The sequence below is a fragment of the Globicephala melas genome, chromosome 1 (genome assembly GCF_963455315.2).
Source record: "Globicephala melas chromosome 1, mGloMel1.2, whole genome shotgun sequence".
NCBI lineage: Eukaryota > Metazoa > Chordata > Mammalia > Artiodactyla > Delphinidae > Globicephala > Globicephala melas.
Window position 1 is genome coordinate 57,675,158 of NC_083314.1, and position 20,502 is coordinate 57,695,659.

Consider the following 20,502-nt stretch of genomic DNA (forward strand, 5'->3'; position numbering starts at 1 on the left):
AACTGTCACGTCCCAGGCTGAGGTTTGAAAACCCAAACCCCTCAGGGTTCTCTGGAGCTCAGATCTTTAAATTGAGATTTTCGCTCATCCAGGTTTAGTAACAAACACTGAGGCCTGATAATTTTTTTTTTAATTCAAATACAACTGACTACCATAAGTGTTCTACCGTGTGGCATAAATTAAAGACCAAACAGAGACATCAGAGACTTGGCTTGAGAAACCAAAGATTACTCTAAGTGCATAAGTAAGGATAAACAATGCTCAACAGTGGTTGTAGGAGAAGAAAACTAGGAAAGAAAGAACAAAGATTTTCCAAGAGAGTCTTCAAAGCCAACCCCAGTGACTTCACGGAAACTGTTTTTTGGAGTTTTCTGTCAAAGTCTAGTTCAAAATGGTTGATGTTTTAGGTGCTTAAGAAGGAAACTTTGGAGTCTTCAGTTGGAGAAGGAGGTGGGGCTGGGGGTACTTCGGAGCCAGCTGCACTAGGAGGACGAGCTTGTCCCAAATCCATATCTGAGGGTATCTCCCCGGCTTCATCACTTTTCTTGGTAAATCTCTCTTCTCTGGGAAGAAAGGCACACTGAATGTCATTTAAAGGTGGGATTTTTAAAAAGAACCCCCAGATCCCAGCATCTAAAGAGCATACAGTATTTTGGAGGACATCTTGACTCACCTACCCACGTTTACAGAGCCATCACCTGGCAAAGATAAGATACACTCTATTTACACTTTGTGTGTCTGCTCTTCTCAGAGACAATTTAACCATCTCCACTGGTCCCATGGAACCAGTGTAGCTGGGGTCCACCCCTACCAGCCAGCTCTCTGTAGTTTCAGTCCAGGGCAGGCTCTCTCTCTCAATGTTTTATTTGCATACCAGCTATTCTCTGGCTAGTTCAGCCTGGGCTCACTTCAGCTCTCCTTTCTGCCTAGTCACCCCCTGCCCCCCTGTCCCCACCTCCAGCCTGCCAGGTTCTCCTTCCCATCTGCTAGAATGCACCAGGCATCTCCATTCTACTCAGGTCTGGGCAAACCCTGCCTTCAAGGGAATAGGACTAGCCAGTTAAGTGATTAGAGATTCAGAATTAACTGTTCGCTGAATGAACACCTACTCTGGTCTAGGGACTTGGAAATTAACTAGAAACTAACTACATTCAGATTCTCAAGGACAGCTCACCCCTGTTAAGTTTTTCAGCTGAGGAAGCTGAGACAGAAGGCGATTTACCCGGGTCATATGGCCAGTAAAATACAGAACTGGAGGGCTTCCCTGGTGGCGCAGTGGTTGAGAGTCTGCCTGCCAATGCAGGGCACATGGGTTCGAGCCCTGGTCTGGGAGGATCCCGCATGCTGCGGAGCGACTAGGCCCGTGAGCCACAGCTACTGAGCCTGCGCGTCTGGAGCCTGTGCTCCGCAGCAGGAGAGACCGCGATAGTGAGAGGCCCGCGCACCGCGATGAAGAGTGGCCCCCGCTTGCCACAGCTGGAGAAAGCCCTCACACAGAAACGAAGACCAACACAGCCATAAATAGATAAATAAATAAAATAAAATAAAAAGGGAGATGGGTCACAAAAAAAAAAAAAAATACAGAACTGGAATCCAAACTCAGATTTCCTGATCACAAGTTCACTGCTGCATCTCCCAGTGAGAGCTGATGCCTAATGTTGCTGCGGGGATGTGGGGGAATGGGGAGGGGCTAACCGGGAAGGAAGCCAGGAGAGGCCCCAGAACTGTGGGATCTCTTCCTTCCTGAGTGGATTTTAGAACATAGTGACCACAGCACCCTGGAGACAATGCCCACTCCACAGTCTAACCAGTGGTGTCAAATTTGCCACGCAGCCCCATCTGTAAAGGTTTAAAACTCCATACCTATGTTAACTAAGAAATTGTACATAATTTTTTAAATCAATTCACTAATATCTTACATCCCAACAAACTCTAAAGTCAAGAAGCACTGTGAACAAACTGGACAGAGGTTCCTATTTCAAATCAATAATTTTTATTTTGAGCCAACTTGTCAGGTTTCACAAAATCATTATTTTTAAGCTCATACTATACCCACAGAACTCAGACCAAAAGTGTCAGCTCTGCCAATTGTTGTTTACTCATATCTGCATTATTAGAATGACTTCAACCCAGGTTTCTTGGCAGAAATTTGTTAGGCCACTTTTCTCTGTTGAGGGTTGCATTCATTAAGACTAGACACAATAGGGCTTCCCTGGTGGCGCAGTGGTTGAGAGTCCGCCTGCCGATGCAGGGGATATGGGTTCATGCCCCGGTCTGGGAAGATCCCACATGCCGCGGAGCGGCTGGGTCTGTGAGCCATGGCCACTGAGCCTGCGCGTCCGGAGCCTGTGCTCCGCAACGGGAGAGGCCGCAACAGTGAGAGGCCCGTGTACCACAAAAAAAAAAAAAAAAAAAAAAAAAGGCCTAGACACAATAACTTATAAGTCCACTTAACTCACACAGACAAACTGCAACATGTTGGCATTTGCTGCGAGTGAGTGAAGCAGTCCAGTGAAGGTGGCCTTCCTCCAGCTTTGCAGCTCCCGTCCTCCCATCTGGAAAGTCTCAATCTACACACAACCTCCTGACACACAGGGAAGGTGCAGCATCCAACCAACATCAATTTCAATAGAGCTCAGTTTTCCTATAAATTGGAGTCCTAATGTTTTCTTTATATACCTTTATATATGAGATGTCTCAGGCACCTGACTTGATCTGGGGATCTCAGACCAGAGAGAGTGCAGAGCATCCCACAGTGGCCATCGTAGGCTTGCCAGATTTAGCAAAGGAAAATACAGGGTGCCCAGTTAAATTGGAATTTCAGATAAACAACTTTTACTGTAAGTATATCACAGATATCACACAGACTTACTTAGGCCAAAAAAACCCCTTTTTGTTGTTCATCTACAGTTCAAATTTAACTAGGCATCCTGTATTTTATCCACTGAGCCTACAATCAGGGGAAGGTGTCAGGCAGTGGACTTGTTTGAGAACTCCAGCATGCAGCTCAGGCAGCTAACTACTCCAAGGCAGGCAAACCCTCTCCTTTGTGCCAGATAAGCTGTCGAGGCCTCCCCTTGCTAAGGGCATGCTAGCACAGTCCTGGGCACCAGGTGCAGAGTCATGAAGGAGAAAAGCAGTCCTTGCAGGGAGCTTACAGCCTAGCTGGGAATGAGGACAAGCTTCGGGGAGTCCATGCTGTTCCCAAACTTTGCAAAGTCATGCATTTTTACACTGAGAGGGTACATCATAACTTCCAGCTGATTATCAACGTGATCCTCACTCCCCAGTCAAGAGCCACTGACCTGAAGTTCATCCCAGCGCCCTTATCATTGCCTATTGAAGGATCACGTGACAAGGGTCTGTTTCCCACAGTGGGTGACAAAGTGTTTTCTCATCTGTAAAATCTGCCTTGCTAGAGAATGGACTTGAGGATATGGGGAGCGGGAAGGGTAAGCTCTGACAAAGCGAGAGAGAGGGATGGACATATATACACTACCAAACGTAAAATAGATAGCTAGTGGGAAGCAGCCGCATGGCACAGGGAGATCAGCTCGGTGCTTTGTGACCACCTGGAGGGGTGGGGTAGGGAGGGTGGGAGGGAGGGAGACGCAAGAGGGAAGAGATATGGGAACATATGTATAACTGATTCACTTTGTTGTAAAGCAGAAACTAACACACCATTGTAAAGCAATTATACTCCAATAAAGATGTAAAAAAAAAAACAATCTGCCTTGCTGCAATGGATGAATACATTTACATAAACCAGCATCTGGAGGCATTTTACGGCACTTGGTGAGGATCAGCATTTATGTTCCATCCTAACCCCCACCAGAGACCCCGGAAATACCTCATGGTCATGGTGATTCGGCGCTTGGTCACCTCGGAGGCCAGGTCTCTGTAGGGGAGGTTAATGCTGCTGCCCATGGAGCGTTTCTCTGCCATGGCCTTGCACTCAGAGGATTTATATTCACCGCACCTGCGAATCTAAAAGCACCAGCAAACATGCTTCAGGGGCTGGGACTGCTCTGCCTGGGTCCAACATGGCACGGTTTGCAGAGGACTTTCACTGCCATGTTCTCAGTGGGTCCTCCCTACAGCCCACCCCCCTCCCCCCATTCCCCAGTCCCACCCCTGTCACGAGGCAGACATTTTCTCATTCAAATACCTGCTGTGGGGGAAGAGCAAGGTCCTCCCCACCTTAGATAGAACAGGTATTATTAACCCAATCTCATGCTATGGAAACCAAGGGCAGCGATGGTTTCCCCCAGGGAACAGCTGAGGAAACGGAGGCCCAGAGAGGTGAACAGTTTCTCCCCAGGTTACACAGCTGGGCCCTGTCGGTGCTGCTTCCCCTCTAACGAGTGCCACTTCCATGGAGCCCTTCTCTCACAGGGCTGTTTGGCATCACTGACACACGCAGAGCCGCCCTCTTCCTGGAGCACTTACCTTCTAAAGAACAGGAAAGGGACATAGGATTGACAAGGCTACTTATTCAGATATGCACCTGGCAGAGATACTGGAGGCTTGATATTGAGAAGAAAAATAACAGCAGTGGGACCTCTTTAGTGTCGGATGTGGGATATCCTTTTACAGTATTCTGTTTGGTAACCACAGTAACTCGCAAGATAAGTTATTATGATCCCCATTGAGCCAATGGGGAAACGGAGCAGCAGAGAAATTAGGTAGCTTCCCCAGGGGGAATAGACCTAGAATCTCAACCTACGTCTGCCTGGCTTCAAAGACTCCAGTACAGAGTCAAGTGACCCTCCAGTTCTGCCTCGGTGCCAAGCCATTTCCAAAGGAGTAAGGGATGAGTCTTCATTCCTGGATACCTGGTCACACTTACGGGGTGACATGGCCGTTCTCAGAACGTGAGTTGCAATGGCCTGAGCTCGCCAGCCTGGTCTGCTGGCTGGAAAGGTTTGTTCTTAGGAGGAAGCCCAAATGACTCACCTTTTGATTCCAGATCAGCTCACGATATGACCCTTTCCACACCTCAGCTCATGGTCTTTGAAGAAATGCCCTCATTCTGTGCAGTCTCTGTTCCCACACGTCAGTTACTCCACCGTCTCAGAGAAGGAAAAGTCTAAAACCACCACTACTGCCGCCAACTGCCTCCCAGACTTTTTAAATCCTCCTGTAGTCAATCTCTCTCAAGAGCTTGAGTTAATTGATTGATTTTTGCCCTTCAAAGGTAGCAGCTGGGACTTTCCTGGTGGTACAGTGGTTAAGACTCTGAGCTCCCAATGCAGGGGGCCTGGGTTCGATATCTGGTCAGGGAACTAGATCACCCATGCGTGCCGCAACTAAGAGTTCACATGCTGGAGCTAAGGAGACCGCGAGCTGCAACTAAGGAGTCCACCTGTTGCAACTAAGACCCAGTGCAACTAAATAAATAAATAAAGTTAGCAGCTGACACAGATTTCCCCTGCAGAATTGACCTTGATGAGAAATCTCCAAAGATGTTGCAGCAGGGGAGATGGGTCTTGAGCGCAAAGCAGGGCAAGAGCCTTGGGCGACATGAGCAACGACGAAGCACAGAAAGAGGCTGGAAAGCATGACCTGTTACTACTGACTACATTTAAAAAGCTAATTCATGTACAGCTGTCCTCCCAGCACCATCATAATAATTGATCCCACTCCTTCCTGATGACTCAGCACTTCTGCTGAGGCGGCAGGTGCTTTGACTTTGAAATAAAAGGTATTGACTGATTTCATGACTCTCACTTTTGAGCTGCATGATCTTGGGCAAGTAATTTAACTTCTATAAGCCTCGGTTTTCCTACCCGTAAAAGAGGAGTAATACTCATAGCAGCACTATTCACAATAGCCAAGATATGAAAACAAACTAAATGTCCATCAACAGATGAATGGGTAAAGAAGAAGATGTGGTGTATACACACACACACACACACACACACACACACACACAATGGAATACTACTCAGCCATAGAAAAGAATGAAATAATGCCATTTGCCGCAACATGGATGGACTTAGAGATTATCATACTAAGTCAGTCAGAACGAAAAAGACAAATACCATATGATATCGCTTACATGTGGAATCTAAAATATGACACAAATGAACCTATCTATGAAACAGAAACAGACTCACAGAGAACAAACTTGTGGTTGTCAGTGAAGGGGGAGTGGGGGAGAGATGGAGTGGGAGTTTGGGATTAGCAGATGCAAACCATTATATATAGAATGGATAAAAAACAGGGTCCTACTGTATAGCACAGGGAACTATATTCAATATCCTGTGATAAACTATAATGGAAAAGAATTTTTAAAGAATGTATATATATATATATATAATTGAATCACTGTGCTGTACAGCAGAAATTAACACAACATTGTAAATCAATTATACTTCAATTACAAAAAGTAATAATCTCTACAAGGGCAGTTGTGAGGATTGAGAAAATATTTGCAAAAATCCCTAATTTAACCTTTTTTGGGCTTTTAAAATGTTTAAATTCGTGTTTATATACACATACACACACACACATATATATATACATATATATACATTTAGCCCAGGATGAATATGAATATGTGTGTATACTGCCCTTGATGTAGTAACATGAATGTAAGCCTTTTCCTCACAAACTCAATTATATACTTTTTGAAAGTAGGAGCCCTATTTTTTTTTAAATTTTTTTACTTTTGGCTGTGTTGGGTCTTCATTGCCGCGTGCAGGCTTTCTCTAGTTGTGGTGAGCGGGGGCTACTCTGTTGCGGTGCACAAGCTTCTCATTGGGGTGTCTTGTCTTGTTGCAGAGCACGGGCTCTAGGCACATGGGCTCAGCAGTTGTGGCTCGCAGGCTCTAGAGCGCAGGCTCAGTAGCTGTGGTGCATGGGGTTAGTTGTTACGCATCATGTGGATGTTCTCGGACCAGGGCTTGAACCCGTGTCCCCTGAATTGGCAGGCAGATTCTTAACTACTGCACCACCAGGGAAGCCCAGGAGCCCTATTTTTTCCCTCCCTCCTAACCCAGGCTTGGCACAGTGTTGAGTTCCTAGTGGGAACCCAACAATTACTTAAATTAAATCAGAAACTGCAATAGCATTGTGTTCCCATCTGTCTCCTTTAGCCATGTGATTACTAAAGTCTAACATAATCAAATTTCTCTATTGTGTTTGAATATGTCAGAAACAATTATTGGTTTGTTTTGTGTTTGTCTGGTGTTCTTTTGGCCCAATGACTTTGGAGAACGAAGTCTGAGCTCTTAAGTAGGAACCCTTGGGAAGTTTGCTGTCGTCAGATATATCTGAATGATTAACAACAATACAAACCTGGACAAACCCCTACCTCCTATGCTAGCCATCCTTTATGATATTCCATACAAATCTAAAACATGTTTCTGAACCCTGACATCCAAACATGAAGTTGACACTTCAGATGTGTAAGAAGCAGCCCTGGTAATAGAGTAGTTTGGTGGTAAGAGAATCGGTATTTCTATCCATTAACTATAATGAAATCACATTAGAAATTAGCTGCTACTTGTGAGATAACATGTGTTAAAGCTGGGGTTCATGAGGGGCAGGACCAGAATAAAGACGCAGATGTAGAGAATGGACTTGAGGACACGGGGAGGGGGCAGGGTGAGCTGGGACTACATGAGAGAGTAGCACTGACATATATACACTACCAAATGTAAAACAGATAGCTAGTGGGAAGCAGCCGCATAACACAGGGAGATCAGCTCGGTGCTTTGTGACCACCTAGGGGGGTGGGATAGGGAGGGTGGGAGGGAGACGCAAGAGGGCGGGGATATGGGGATATATGTATGCATATAGCTGATTCACTTTTTATACAACAGAAACTAACACAACATTGTAAAGTAATTACACTCCAATAAAGATGTTAAAAAAAAAAAGCTGGGCTTCAAAACATGGTCTACCTGACACCAAAGTTCACATATTTAATGACTGCGGTTTTCCACTCACAAAATAGAATAAAATGAAAACATGTATTCTCTAAAAAACAATAGAAAACTATACAACTACCAATATTACTAATTTTACAATAGGGGAACTGAAACTTCTCTCTTAGGCTCTCTCAGCTATGTGGAACAAAGACCAAGGGATAGGGATTGTTGGGAGGATATGCAGGCAAAAGAGGGACAGGAATCCTCCTGGAAGAACAGGATGGGTCACCCTGCTGTGCCTCCCAGGAAGACTTGAACTGGGAAAGCCAAAGTGGAGACACCTCTAGGGACTATATTATCTTGCCATCCCTACAGCTACAAAAATTTATGGCTCTAGCACTCTACCCTGAACGGGATTCAGTTAGTCTCAATCTCTGCAAGATGTATAAGCCGGGTATAATTTTTATAGGCATAGATGCCTAGCTGAGGTAACAGGATAATTAGCACTAACACAGGTGTGTGAGTCCCTCAAGTCTACTCTCAGCTCCCTTGACCCCCTCTCTAGTCTGCATTTGCTTGGCTGAGTGCCAGCCTAAGTTACATTCACCTCTCTACCTCTTGACGCTCCAACACACACCTTGATGACTACTCACTTGAAATTCATGACGGCAAACTTCAACTGGGTACTTATCTCAGGCCTAGAAACCTTCTCATCTCTTCCCAAACCTCCAACCCTTCTTCCTAATTCTCATTTTCAGCTGAGGAAAACAGAGACAATCAAGAGAACTTCCAAAAGTACCCACCACCCACCCATCTACCCACCTTCCAGCTTTTGTGCCATATTGTTTGCCTCTTCTCCCGTTACTATCAATGCCTTTTCAGAGACCAGTGCTTGCACTCGGACACCTGACCCCATCCTCTCTCATCCACATCAGGTCTTCACTCCAGTAATCCTCTCCTCTTGAATATCAAATGTCCCCTCTCTACTGGATCTTTCCCATCAGTGTTCAAACATTATTTCTCCCATCTTAAAACTCTGTCTTGAATCCAGTTTGCCCCACTGCAAAACAAGTCAAGAAAAATTTCTTGAAGAAGAGTTGTTTGTATTCATTGTCTCCAATTGCTTTCCTTCCATCCTCTATCAAATCCACGCCAGTGGTGAATTACCAAAACAACGCTCCTCTCACTCAGCCATCAGTAGCGTGTGAAACAGTAGATCACTCCCTCCCCCTTGAAACATTTCCTCATTGGCTTCCAGGACACCACACGTCTCCTGCCCCAACCTCACTGGTTACTCTTTCTTAGTTCCCTTTGCTTGTTTCTTTTCATCTTCCTAAACTCTTAACATTAGAGCATCCAAGGCTCGGTCCTTGAATCTCTTCTCTACTCTCATTTCTCTGTTGATCTCATTTAGTCACATCATTAAATTCCATCTCTAGGATGATGACATCCTGTCTGTCTCTCCAGATCTCTCTCCTGAACCACAGACTGATACATCAACTGTCCACTTGACATCTCCATTTTACTAATAAACACTTAACTCAAAACGCCTAAGAATCAACTCTTGATCAACTCCTTCAAACCTGCTCTACCTGCTGTCTTCCCCATTTCTGTTAATGGCAACCCCATCCATTCAGCTGCTTGAGCCTCAAATCTAGAAGTCATCTTTGTCTTATCTCTCTCCTCTCTCTCAAACTCACATTCAGTCCGTCAACAGATGGATTTTGAGCTCAACTTTTCAAGTTATATCCAGAATCCAGCCACTTCTCACCACCCTCACTGTTACCTGCCCTTGTCCGCAACTCATCATTATGCTTGGCATGGATAATTGCAAAAGCCTCCTAACTGGCCTGCCTGTTTTCATCCTTGCCCCTCCTTCAACACACAGCCAGAGCAATCCTTTAAAAATATGTCATGTTCCTCCTCTGCTCCAAACCCTCCAATGGCTTTCCATTTTTACTCAGAGTAAAAGCCAAAAACCCTTGCAATGGCCTTCAGAGCTTATTACAATTTGCCTCCTTCCCTCACTCCCAATTTCTCTGACCTCGACAATTGTTACTCCCCCTTTTTCTCACTCTGGCTTCCTCGTGTTCCTGAACACCCGGGGACACTCCCTCTTCAAGCCAGGCTTTGCACTTGCTGTTGCCTCTGCCTGGAACACGCGGCCCCAAATATCTACATACCTTGTTTCCTCTGTTCCTTCAAGTCTTCGTTCAATTTTGCCTGCACAGTGATGCCTTCCTCGTGTACTCCATTTAAAATATAGAAAAAAACACAGGTTTTTGCCTGCTATACTCCCTGCTGTATCTCAACACCTGAAACAACATCCAGCGCATCGTAGCTGATGCTGTGGCACGTCATCCAGATCCTCTTTCTGGCTGAGGCACTCGTTTCCCCAGATGCTAGGAGTGTTGGCGGCTGATGGCTTTCAGGTGAGTCCCTCTCCAGGCATTGCTTTCAGCTGAAGACAGTTGCCTCAGCCCCTCCCCTAGAGACAAATGATAGCCCTCATCCAATGACTGACCAGTGTAGGGGTATGAATGCCCAGACCCATCCTACCTCAGGAGCTGCCTATAGAATCAACCGAGGCCTTTGTTGTAATTATCGATACATGGCAATTCAGCTTCTCTCTCCCATGGCTACTGATGCAGAGGGCACTCCCCCAATGAGCTTCCCGCACATAAATCTACATTTCAGTGTGTTTCCCAGGAAACTCAGTCTAGCACAGCAGGTGCCAGCAGTGGTCTAAGGAAGACGACTCTAAAAAGAGATTTTGGCTGTGGGTTACCAGGCAAAGAGAACCTTATCACTGATGGTATGTGGAGCATTATCAGTCCCTGGCAAGCTGTAATGGCCAGTGGTTAAAATTTTCATTGATGTGCAAGAAGGAGGGAATATGGGGATATAGGTGCACATATAGCTGATTCACTTTGTTATACAGCAGAAACTAACAACATTGTAAAGCAATTATATTCCAAAAAAGTTTTTTCACTGATGGTGAATTGGGATGGGATTGTGTTGGAAGAGGATGAACTGGAAGGTTTAATATCTCAAGCTTTTCAGAGGCTCAGGGGAAGAACCAATTATAAGGACAATGCCTCTTTCTGACAAAGATGATGAAAGATTGGGGTCATTAATCAGCAGTTGAAGGTGAAGTGAGAAAGTCAGAGGCCTCTTAGGCAACAGCTTAGTTTCTGCAGCCAAAGGACAGAAGACATTGAGGATAAGGCTGAGGACGTAATTATAAAAGTAGCATTCCATGGGCTTCCCTGGTGGCGCAGTGGTTGAGAGTCTGCCTGCCGATGCCGGGGACGTGGGTTCGTGCCCCGGTCCAGGAAGATCCCACATGCCGTGGAGCGGCTGGGCCCGTGAGCCATGGCCACTGAGCCTGCGCGTCCAGAGCCTGTGCTCTGCAACGGGAGAGGCCACAACGGTGAGAGGCCTGCGTACTGCAAAAAAAAAAAAAAAAAAAAGTAGCATTCCAGAGGAGGCTGACTTCTCAGTTCCAGCAGGGCTGGGAAAAAACAGGATCCTGAGACTTGGGATGAAGAAAATCCTCAGAGGGCTTCCCTGATCGCACAGTGGTTGAGAGTCCGCCTGCCGATGCAGAGGACACAGGTTTGAGCCCTGGTCTGGGAAGATCCCACATGGTGCGGAGCAACTAAGCCCGTGCACACCACAACTACTGAGCCTGCGCTCTAGAGCCTGCGAGCCACAACTACTGAGCCCACATGCCACAACTACTGAAGTCCGAGCACCTAGAGCCTGTGCTCTGTAACAAGAGAAGCCACTGCAATGAGAAGTCCGGGCACCGTAACAAAGAGTAGACCGCTCTTGCCGCAACTAGAGAAAGCCTGCACGCAGCAACGAAGACCCAACGCAGCCAAAAATAAATAAATAAGTAAATTTATAAGCAAATCCTCAGGGCCTGCCGAGATGGTTTAGTCCTCCCTATTGGAGACTAGCACTCCTCTTGATTAAAGATGCTGCAGAGGCCTCTGTGTTGTAGGGTAACACACATACCCTTCAGGATCTCCATTCTGGCTGCCAGACCAATACCTAGAGTCAAGTCACCACATAGCCTGCCAGGAAACTGCTAAGGGACCAAAGGGACTATAGGAAGAAACAGCTACAGCACTCGGCTAACCTGTACCAGCTGGGCCTGGTATTAATCTACATCTGAGACCGGATCCTGTGACTGCCGGCTCAAGGGGGGTTTAGGAGAGCCCTGTCCTGCGATACATGTTTTAACTCCCCAGCAAGGACCCTGGGAGACAGTGCTTACCGGCTGCTATGATGGCTCTTGGAAGCTGGCAGTAAGAGTTGGCCCATGTCAAATGAAGTACAAATTCCAGGATGGATGGTGGAAGGTAACACAAGGCTCAGAGAAATGGGCATTCTAGACTGGATATACTGTGTAGGGCAGAAAACCCAGTTGAGTAGGCTCTGGGGATGCACATGGCGGACATTCCCTTTACCAAAGGAACAAAGAATGTATTGCACAAAAGGGCTCCAGTGTCATTAGGAAGCCCAGGGGTGGCTGTCCTCTGTAGGCAAGGGCTGACAGTGGGAGATGCTATGACTGGAATTGGCCTCACGTATAGCAGCAAGCATAATAGATACTAAAGTAAGAGAGGTCAGGTGGTTAAATATCAGGAACAGGTGGATAATGTTATCATAACCAGCAGCAAAACCAGAGTGGCAGCTGGGTGGTTTGGCCCCCACACAACTATAGAAGTGGTTCATAGAACACAGCCTTCCCAGGAATGAAGAGTCAGCAAGTATTGCTCAGTTTCTACAATCAGATCAATGCTGGATGATGAGGCCGAGGGCAGCCACCTTAATAACCCACACTCACTAAAAGAGAAATCAGGAATTTCCCCGTTGGTCCAGTGGTTCAGACTCCATCTTCCCAATGCAGGGTGCACGGGTTCGATCCCTGATCATGCATGCTGCACAGAGTGGCCAAAAAAAGAAATTAATTAATTATTTACAAATCAATCAATAAAAGAGAAATCAAGTTCTAGGAGGAGGTCCTTGCAATACCCTGGTGAGAGTGTATGATAATGATTCCTCATGGGGATCTAGGGCCATTTACCCAAGTAACCATACACTGGGAATTACCTACACATTTCGAAGATTTTTGGATACAGGATTCAAGTTGACGTTGATATTTAAAGTGCCAACATGGTCCTTCTGTTAGAGTTGGGAACACATGGAGTCCAGGGATAGAGTCCTGGCCCAGGTTTGAATCACAGTGAGTCCACTGGGTCCAGGACCTACCCAGTGGTCCTTTCCACATGCTTTCCATATGCTTTTTATGATTGGAACAGACGTACTTGGAAGTCGGCAGTCCTCTCCCATCGTGCCTGGGCCTGAGGTAGGAGCTGTTGTTGTGGGAAATACTAAGTTGCTAAATGAAAGTCTCTGAAACTGTCTCCTCCCAGTCAATATAGTAAATCAAATATCTTGTGCTGGGTGGTTATTGCCCTGATGGGTACCACCCTTAGAAATCTAAAGGGTGCAGAGATACTGGCTCCCATAATATCCCCATTTAATTCGCTCCTCTGGCCTCTACAATAAACCAGACTGAAGATTACTGCAAACTCAATCCAGCTGTAGCCCTAATTGTCACTGCTGAGTCAAGTAATACATTTGTTAGAGCAGGTCGATGTGGGTCTACCCCATCAGTGAAGTTTTTAGGGATCCAGAGATCTGGGGTCACGCCGTTCCATCACCTCCAAATTAAAGGACAAAATATTGCACCTTACACCTCTCACAAAAGCACAATTGTTGGATTCTGAGGCAGCATATTCCATACTTGCGAGTACTGAGTGACATGAAAGTCTGCCAAACTTGAGCAGGTTCTAGAGCAGGAAAGGCCCCTGCAGGTACAGTGAGGCAAGTGTACTCACTTGCCACTTGGTTGATAACTGACTAGAAGACCCCATCAAAGGTATTGATGACGGGAAAAAGATCTGTGTGGCAAGATACAGTAGGAAAATTACAATGCAAGACCATCTGCAATGGAGTTTTATGTATACAAGGCTCCTGGGAGAAACAGATCACCTGACCTCAGGACGCGAAGTGACCAAATGGCCAGGACTGTTCATCTTGAGCAGCTCTGTTAGGCCCTCAGGGTCGTAAGTTGAGCAGGCCCAGCAGCAATCTATCATAAGCTATATATCTAGAACTGGGCATACGTAGGGCCCATGCTACAAGCAGGTGGCCCAGACCCCCATATCTTTCATTAATATTGCACAGCACCTCTCCCTCAGATCATCCCTACGTTTGCATGAAGTGTCCCTTATGGTCAGCCTAGAAAGAAGGGGAAAACTCAAGTTTGGTCCCCTCATTGTAATATGTGGATGCAAGCCAAAACTGGATGGCTGTTGTGCTGTACCTCTTGTTAGTCGTGGCCCTAAATGATAGGGACAAGGGAAAATTGTCCCAGTAGAGTTTTGGGCAATTCATCTGGCCATTTACTCTGTGTGGAAAGAGAAGGGGCCCAAGCCAAGAATATCTGCAAACTCATGAGCAATGGGAGAAGACTTGGCTTGTTGGTCAGGAGCTTGGAAGGAAAAATGCCTGGAAGACCATCCAACCCTTTGGTGACTGGAACTGACCCATTCTGTATATGGGTTTGCCTTCGCTGCCTGCAGGACCTCAACTGGCACCATCAGAGAGCTTACAGAATGTGTGTTCTCCCCTCAAGGGTTCCTACCTCTCTTTGAACAAAGGAGCCCACCTTACCTCAAAGGAGATGTGGCAATGGATGCATAACCAGAGTCCACTGTCCTATTGCATACTGTACCAACTAGAAGCTGCCACCCCGACAGTGCAATGGAATGGCCTTTTGAAGACACAATTGAGGCACCATCTTGGAGATAATACCTGCAAAGAATGCATGGGAGAAATATGCCAACATGAAAATAGCACAGGAATGAATCAGCAGTTTGCAGATGTAAAGAGAAATATAAAGAGAAAATGTACCAATGGAAACAGTTGAAATGTTCTGATAATTACCCACAATTTCCATATACTAGGTCCACTGCCCACTCTTATCACAGACACCATTGAATTTATTTATTTATTTATTCAGAAAATTCCTCAATATTTATTTTTATTTTTTAAAATTAATTAATTAATTAATTTTGTCTGTGTTGGGTCTTTGTTGCTGTGCACGGGCTTCCTCTAGTTGTGGCAAGTGCAGGCTACTCTTCATTGCAATGCACGGGCTTCTCATTGTGGTGGCTTCTCCTGTTGCACAGCACGGGCTCTAGGCACACGGGCTTCAGTAGTTGTGGCTCGCGGGCTCCAGAGCACAGTCTCAGTAGTTGTGGCACACGGGCTTAGTTGCTCCATGGCATGTGGCATCTTCCCAGACCAGGGCTCAAACCCGTGTCCCCTGCATTGGCGGGTGGATTCTTAACCACTGTGCCACCAGGGAAGTCCCTCCTCAATATTTATTAAAGGAAGCACGGTATGAAATAATTCTTGAGTAAAGGAGGAAATACAACCTGAAATTCCTGTTTTTTTTTTTTTTTAATTGGGGTATAGTTGTTTTACAATGTTGTGTTAGTTTCTTCTGTAGAGCAAAGTGGAGTTCCCTGTGCTATATGGCAGGTTCTCATTAGTTATCTATTTTATACATATTAGTGTATATATATTAGTCCCAATCTCACAATTCATCCCACTCCCCCTTTCTCCCCTTGGTGTCCATACGTTTGTTCTCTACATCCGTGTCTCTATTTCTGCCTTGCAAACCAGTTCATCTGTACCATTTTTCTAGATTCCACAAATGTGCATTAATATAGAATATTTTTCTCTTTCTGACTTACTTCACTCTGCATGACAGTCTCTAGGTCCATCCACGTCTCTACAAATGACCCAATTTTGTTCCTCTTTATGGCTAATATTCCAGTGTATATATGTACCACATCTTCTTTATCCATTCGTCTGTCAAAGGACATTTAGGTTGCTTCCATGACCTGGCTATTGTAAATTGTGCTGCAATGAACATTGGGGTGCCTGTGTATTTTTGAATTATGGTTTTCTCTGGGTATATGCCCAGGAGTGGGATTGCTGGGTCATATGGTAATTCTATATTCTGTTTTTTTAAAGGAACTTCCATACTGTTCTCCATAGTGGCTGTATCAATTTGCATTCTTGCAACAGTGCAAGAGTGTTCCATTTTCTCCACACCCTCTCCAGCATTTACTGCGTGTAGATTTTTTAATGATGGCCATTCTGACCAGTGTGAGGTGATACCTCACTGTAGTTTTGATTTACATTTCTGTAATAATTAGTGCTGTTGAGCATCTTTTCATGTGCCTCTTATCCATCTGTATATCTTCTTTGGAGAAATGTCTATTTAGATCTTCTGCCCATTTTTTGATTGGGTTGTTTGTTGTTTTGATATTGAGCTGCATGAGCTCTTTGTATATTTTGGAGATTAATCCTTTGTCCATTGATTAATTTGCAAATATTTTCTCCTATTCTGAGGGTTGTCTTTTCGTCTTGTTTATGGTTTCCTTTGCTGTGCAAAAGCTTTTAAGTTTCATTAGGCCCCATTTGTTTATTTTTGGTTTTATTTCCATTACTCTAGTAGGTGGGTCAAAAAAGATCTTGCTGTGATTTATGTCCAAGAGTGTTCTTCCTATGTTTTCCTATAAGAGACAATTTTTTCCTCTGCATTTTTTTTTCCTCTGCAATTTTTGGGAATAGTTTCAGAAGGATAGGTATTAACTCTTCTCTAAATGTTTGGTGGAATTCACCTATGAAGCCATCTGGTCCTGGACTTTTGCTTGTTACAAGCTTTTAAATTACTGATTCAACTTCAGTACTTGTAATTGGTCTGAACATATTTTCTGTCTCTTCATGGTTCAGTCTTGGGAGACTGTACCTTTCTACGAATTTGTCCATTTCTTCTAGGTTGTCCATTTTATTGGCATATATTTGCTTGTAGTAGTCTCTTAAGATCCTTTGTATTTCTGTGGTGTTGGTTGTGATGTCTCCTTTTGGATTTGTTTTTATAGGTCTTTTTTTCCTCCTTTCTTCTTTTGTTCTCTTCTCTTGTGATTTGATGACTATCTTTAGTGTTATGTTTGGATTCCTTTTTCTTTTTTTGTGTGTATATCTATTATAGATTTTTGTTTTGCTTTTACCATGAGGTTCTTGTATAGCAGTCTATATATATATGCACTTGTTTTAAGTTGCTGATCTCTTAATTTCAACTCCGTTTTAGATACCCTGCATTTATACTCCCATCTCCTCATGATTACTGTTTTTGGTATATTTTCCATCTAATTGTTCTGTGTATCCCTTAATTGCTTACTGTGGATACAAGTGATTTTTACTACTTTTGTCTTTTAACCTCCCTGCTAGCTTTGTGTGTGGATGATTTCCTACCTTTACTGTGTTTGCCTTTACTAGTGAGCTTTTCCTTTTTGTAATTTTCTTGTTTCCAATTGTGGCCTTTTTTTTCTTTCCACCTAGAGAAATTCCTTTAGCATTTGTTGTAAAGCTGGTTTGGTGGTGCTGAATTCTCTAAGCTTTTGCTTGTCTGTAGAGCTTTTGACTTCTCCATCAAATGTGAACGACAGCCTTTCTGGGTAGAGTATTCTGGTCATAGGTTTTTCTCTTTTATCACTTTAAGTATATCATGCCACTCCCTTCTGGCCTGTAGAGTTTCTGCTGAAAAATCAGATGATAACCTTATGAGAATTCCCATGTGTGTTATTTCTTTTCCCTTGTTGCTTTTAATATTCTCTCTTTAATTTTTGTCATTTTGATTACAATGTGTCTTGGTGTGTTCTAATGTGGGTTAATCCAGTATGGGACTCTCTGCACTCTCTGGACTTGGGTGAGTGTTTCCTTTCCCATATTAGGGAAGTTTTCAACTGTTATCTCTTCGAGTATTTTCTCAGGCTCTTTCTCTCTCTCTTCTCCTTCTGGGACCCCTACAATGTGAATATTAGTGCATTTGGTGTTGTCCCAGCAGTCTCTTAAACTGTCCTTATTTCTTTTCATTCTTTTTTCTTTATTCTGTTCAGTGGCAGTGATTCCCACTACTCTGTCTTCCAGCTCTGATCAGTTCATATGCTTCATTTAGTCTACTATTGATTCCTTACAGTGTATTTTTCATTTCAGTTATTGTATTCTCCAATTGTTTTTTTGTTCTTTATATTTTCTAATTCTTTGTTAAAAACTTTTATTTCTCGCTCTGTGCATCCATTCTTCTCCTGAGTTATTTGATCATCTTAACGATCATTACTCTTAACTCTTTCTCAGGTGGATTACCTACCTCCACATCACTTAGTTCTTCTTCTAGGGTTTATCTTGTTCCTTCATCTGAAACATATTCTGCTGTCACTTCATTTTGTCTAAATTGCTATTCGTATTTTTATGTATGTGGTAGGTTAGTTACATTTCTCGACCTTGGAGAAGTGGCCCTCTGTAGGGGACATCCTATGTGTCCCAGCAGTGCACTCCCTTATTATCACCCAAGGGCCAAGGGCCAGCTGGTCCCAGGGTAGGGTCTGGCCTGCGTTTGCCGACTCTGTCTGCAGGCCGCAGAACTGTAGTTTTCTTGCTTCTCTTTGTCCCCCGGTAGGTGGGGCTGGTCTAGAGGCTTGTGCAGGCTTCCTGGTGGGAGGGGCCTCTATCTGCCCCTTCGTGGATGGTGCTGGGTCTTGGTCTTCTAGAGATGGTGGGCAGAGCCATGTCTAAGGACGTGTGTAGAGGTGGCTGTGCTCACGAAGACTTTAGGCAGCCTGTCCGCTGACGGGTGGGGCCGTGTTCCTGCCCTGATGGTTGTTTGGCCTGAGGCATCCCAACACTGAAGCCTACAGGTTGTTGGGTGGGGCCAGGTCTTGGTTCCAAAACGACAGCCTCCAGGAGAGCTCACACGGATGAATCCTCCCTGATATGTCTGCCACCAGTGTCTATGTCCCCAGGGTGAGCCACAGCTGCCCCCCACCTCCCCAAGAGACCCTCCAAGACCAGCAGGCAGGTCCAACCCAGGCTCCTATTGAATTATTGCTTTTGCCCTTGGTCCCAGTGCACGTGAGAATTTATGTGCACCCTTTAAGAGTGAAGTCTGTATTTCCCACAATCCTATGGAGCTCCTGCAATCAAGCCCTGCTGGCCTTCAAATCCAGATACTCTGGAGGCTCCTTTTCCCAGTGGCAGACTCCTGGGCTGGGGAGCCTGATGTGGGGCTCAGAGCTCTCCCTCCTATGAGAGAACCTCTGTAATGTAATTCTTCTCCAGTTTGTGGGTCACCCACCTCGGGGGTATGGATTTGATTGTATTGTCAGTCTGCCCCTCCTACTGGTCTCCTTGTGGTTCCTTCTTTATGTCTTTAGTCGTAGAAAATCTTTTCTGGAAGGTTTTAGTCTTTTTCAGTGATGGTCGTCCTGCAGACTGTTGTGATTTTGGTCTGCTCGTGAGAGGAGGTGAACTTAGGGTCCTTCTACTCTGCCATCTTGGCAGCTCTTCTATAACTTATCTAGTTCTGGAGGCTGAGGTCAGGGTACCAGCGTGGTCAGGTAAGTGTCCTCTTCTGAGATGCAGACTTATTTTATGCTCACATAGTGGAAGGGCTAGAAATTCCAGTTTTCTGAAGAGCATAGATACTAGTTTAGATTAAGCTATGTGGATTTAGCAAGGCATGAATCACTTTATTGCAACCTGCCAAACACCAGGCATAGTGTGTGTGGATATATGTGTGTGTATGTATATATATTTTATTTCATTTAATCAAAACCTGTGAGGAAGACTGAATCATTTCCGTTTTAGAGCTGGAGAAACAGACATAAGAGTTGTGATTTTCTTAGTAACTTCAAGTCCAGTGCTTTCATAGCAGTTCAGCTCAGTAGTTAAGAGCTTGTGCTTTGAGAATCAGAGACTTCCTGGACCAAATCCTGGCTCCTACACTTACTGCATATCCTTGGGCAAGTTATCTATGCCTCATTCTCCTCAAGTATAAATGAGAATAAAAATACCTTTTAAGGGTATTGGGAGGCATCAGTTGATACATGGTTATTAGGACAGTCCCTGGCACATTGGCATTTTCTGTTTCCTACTTTTATGCAGACATAGCAGGAGGACTAAGGAAAAAGCTAGTTTTGGACACGTGTGGCCGGAGAGTGTTACTCTTTGTGTTACCACTTTTCCCTGTGTTCTCTGGTCAGAATGTACTTGGGAGAAGCCTTTGTACTATGGATGTGGATGGGAACTTTAGAAGGAGTATGAGCATGGTCTGGCACTGGTGGCTAGGTCCTGTCCCTTCAGTAACCTAAACCACCAGGGAAGTACCACTACTGTTTGGTCACACTGTCTCTTAAACTGTGAGCTTCTTGGAGGGTAGAATCATGCCTTTGGCTTTAAACACTTAGGACCTAGCAAGGATGATGCTTCCCATGTGTTAGGTGCTGCACAAATGTTTCTGGAATAAATAGGAGTGCCCGTGTGCCTTTCCCTATGGTTAGGAATAGGATTGCTTTATGTGGGAGGCCTACTTGGCCAGGAGGGTTAAAACAAAACTCAAGCACCTGAACTATGCCCTGATTCTGGGCTGCTGAGGAAAAAAAGGTGGTAATGTCTATGAGAATTGTTTTTC

The 20,502-nt window shown here is 44.8% G+C and overlaps 1 protein-coding gene across 1 annotated transcript; it reads right to left on the reverse strand.

Annotated features, from left to right (window-relative positions):
- Positions 1–323: 323 nt before the first annotated feature.
- MYOCOS (myocilin opposite strand) lies at positions 324–12,818 on the reverse strand. Its single transcript, XM_030875616.2, has 3 exons — positions 12,736–12,818; positions 3,851–3,987; positions 324–563 (listed from the first exon to the last, which is right to left on the reverse strand). Exons 2-3 carry the CDS (start codon positions 3,943–3,945, stop codon positions 404–406), a joined length of 255 nt encoding a protein of 84 aa, XP_030731476.1. The 5' UTR covers positions 3,946–3,987; positions 12,736–12,818; the 3' UTR covers positions 324–403.
- Positions 12,819–20,502: the final 7,684 nt, after the last annotated feature.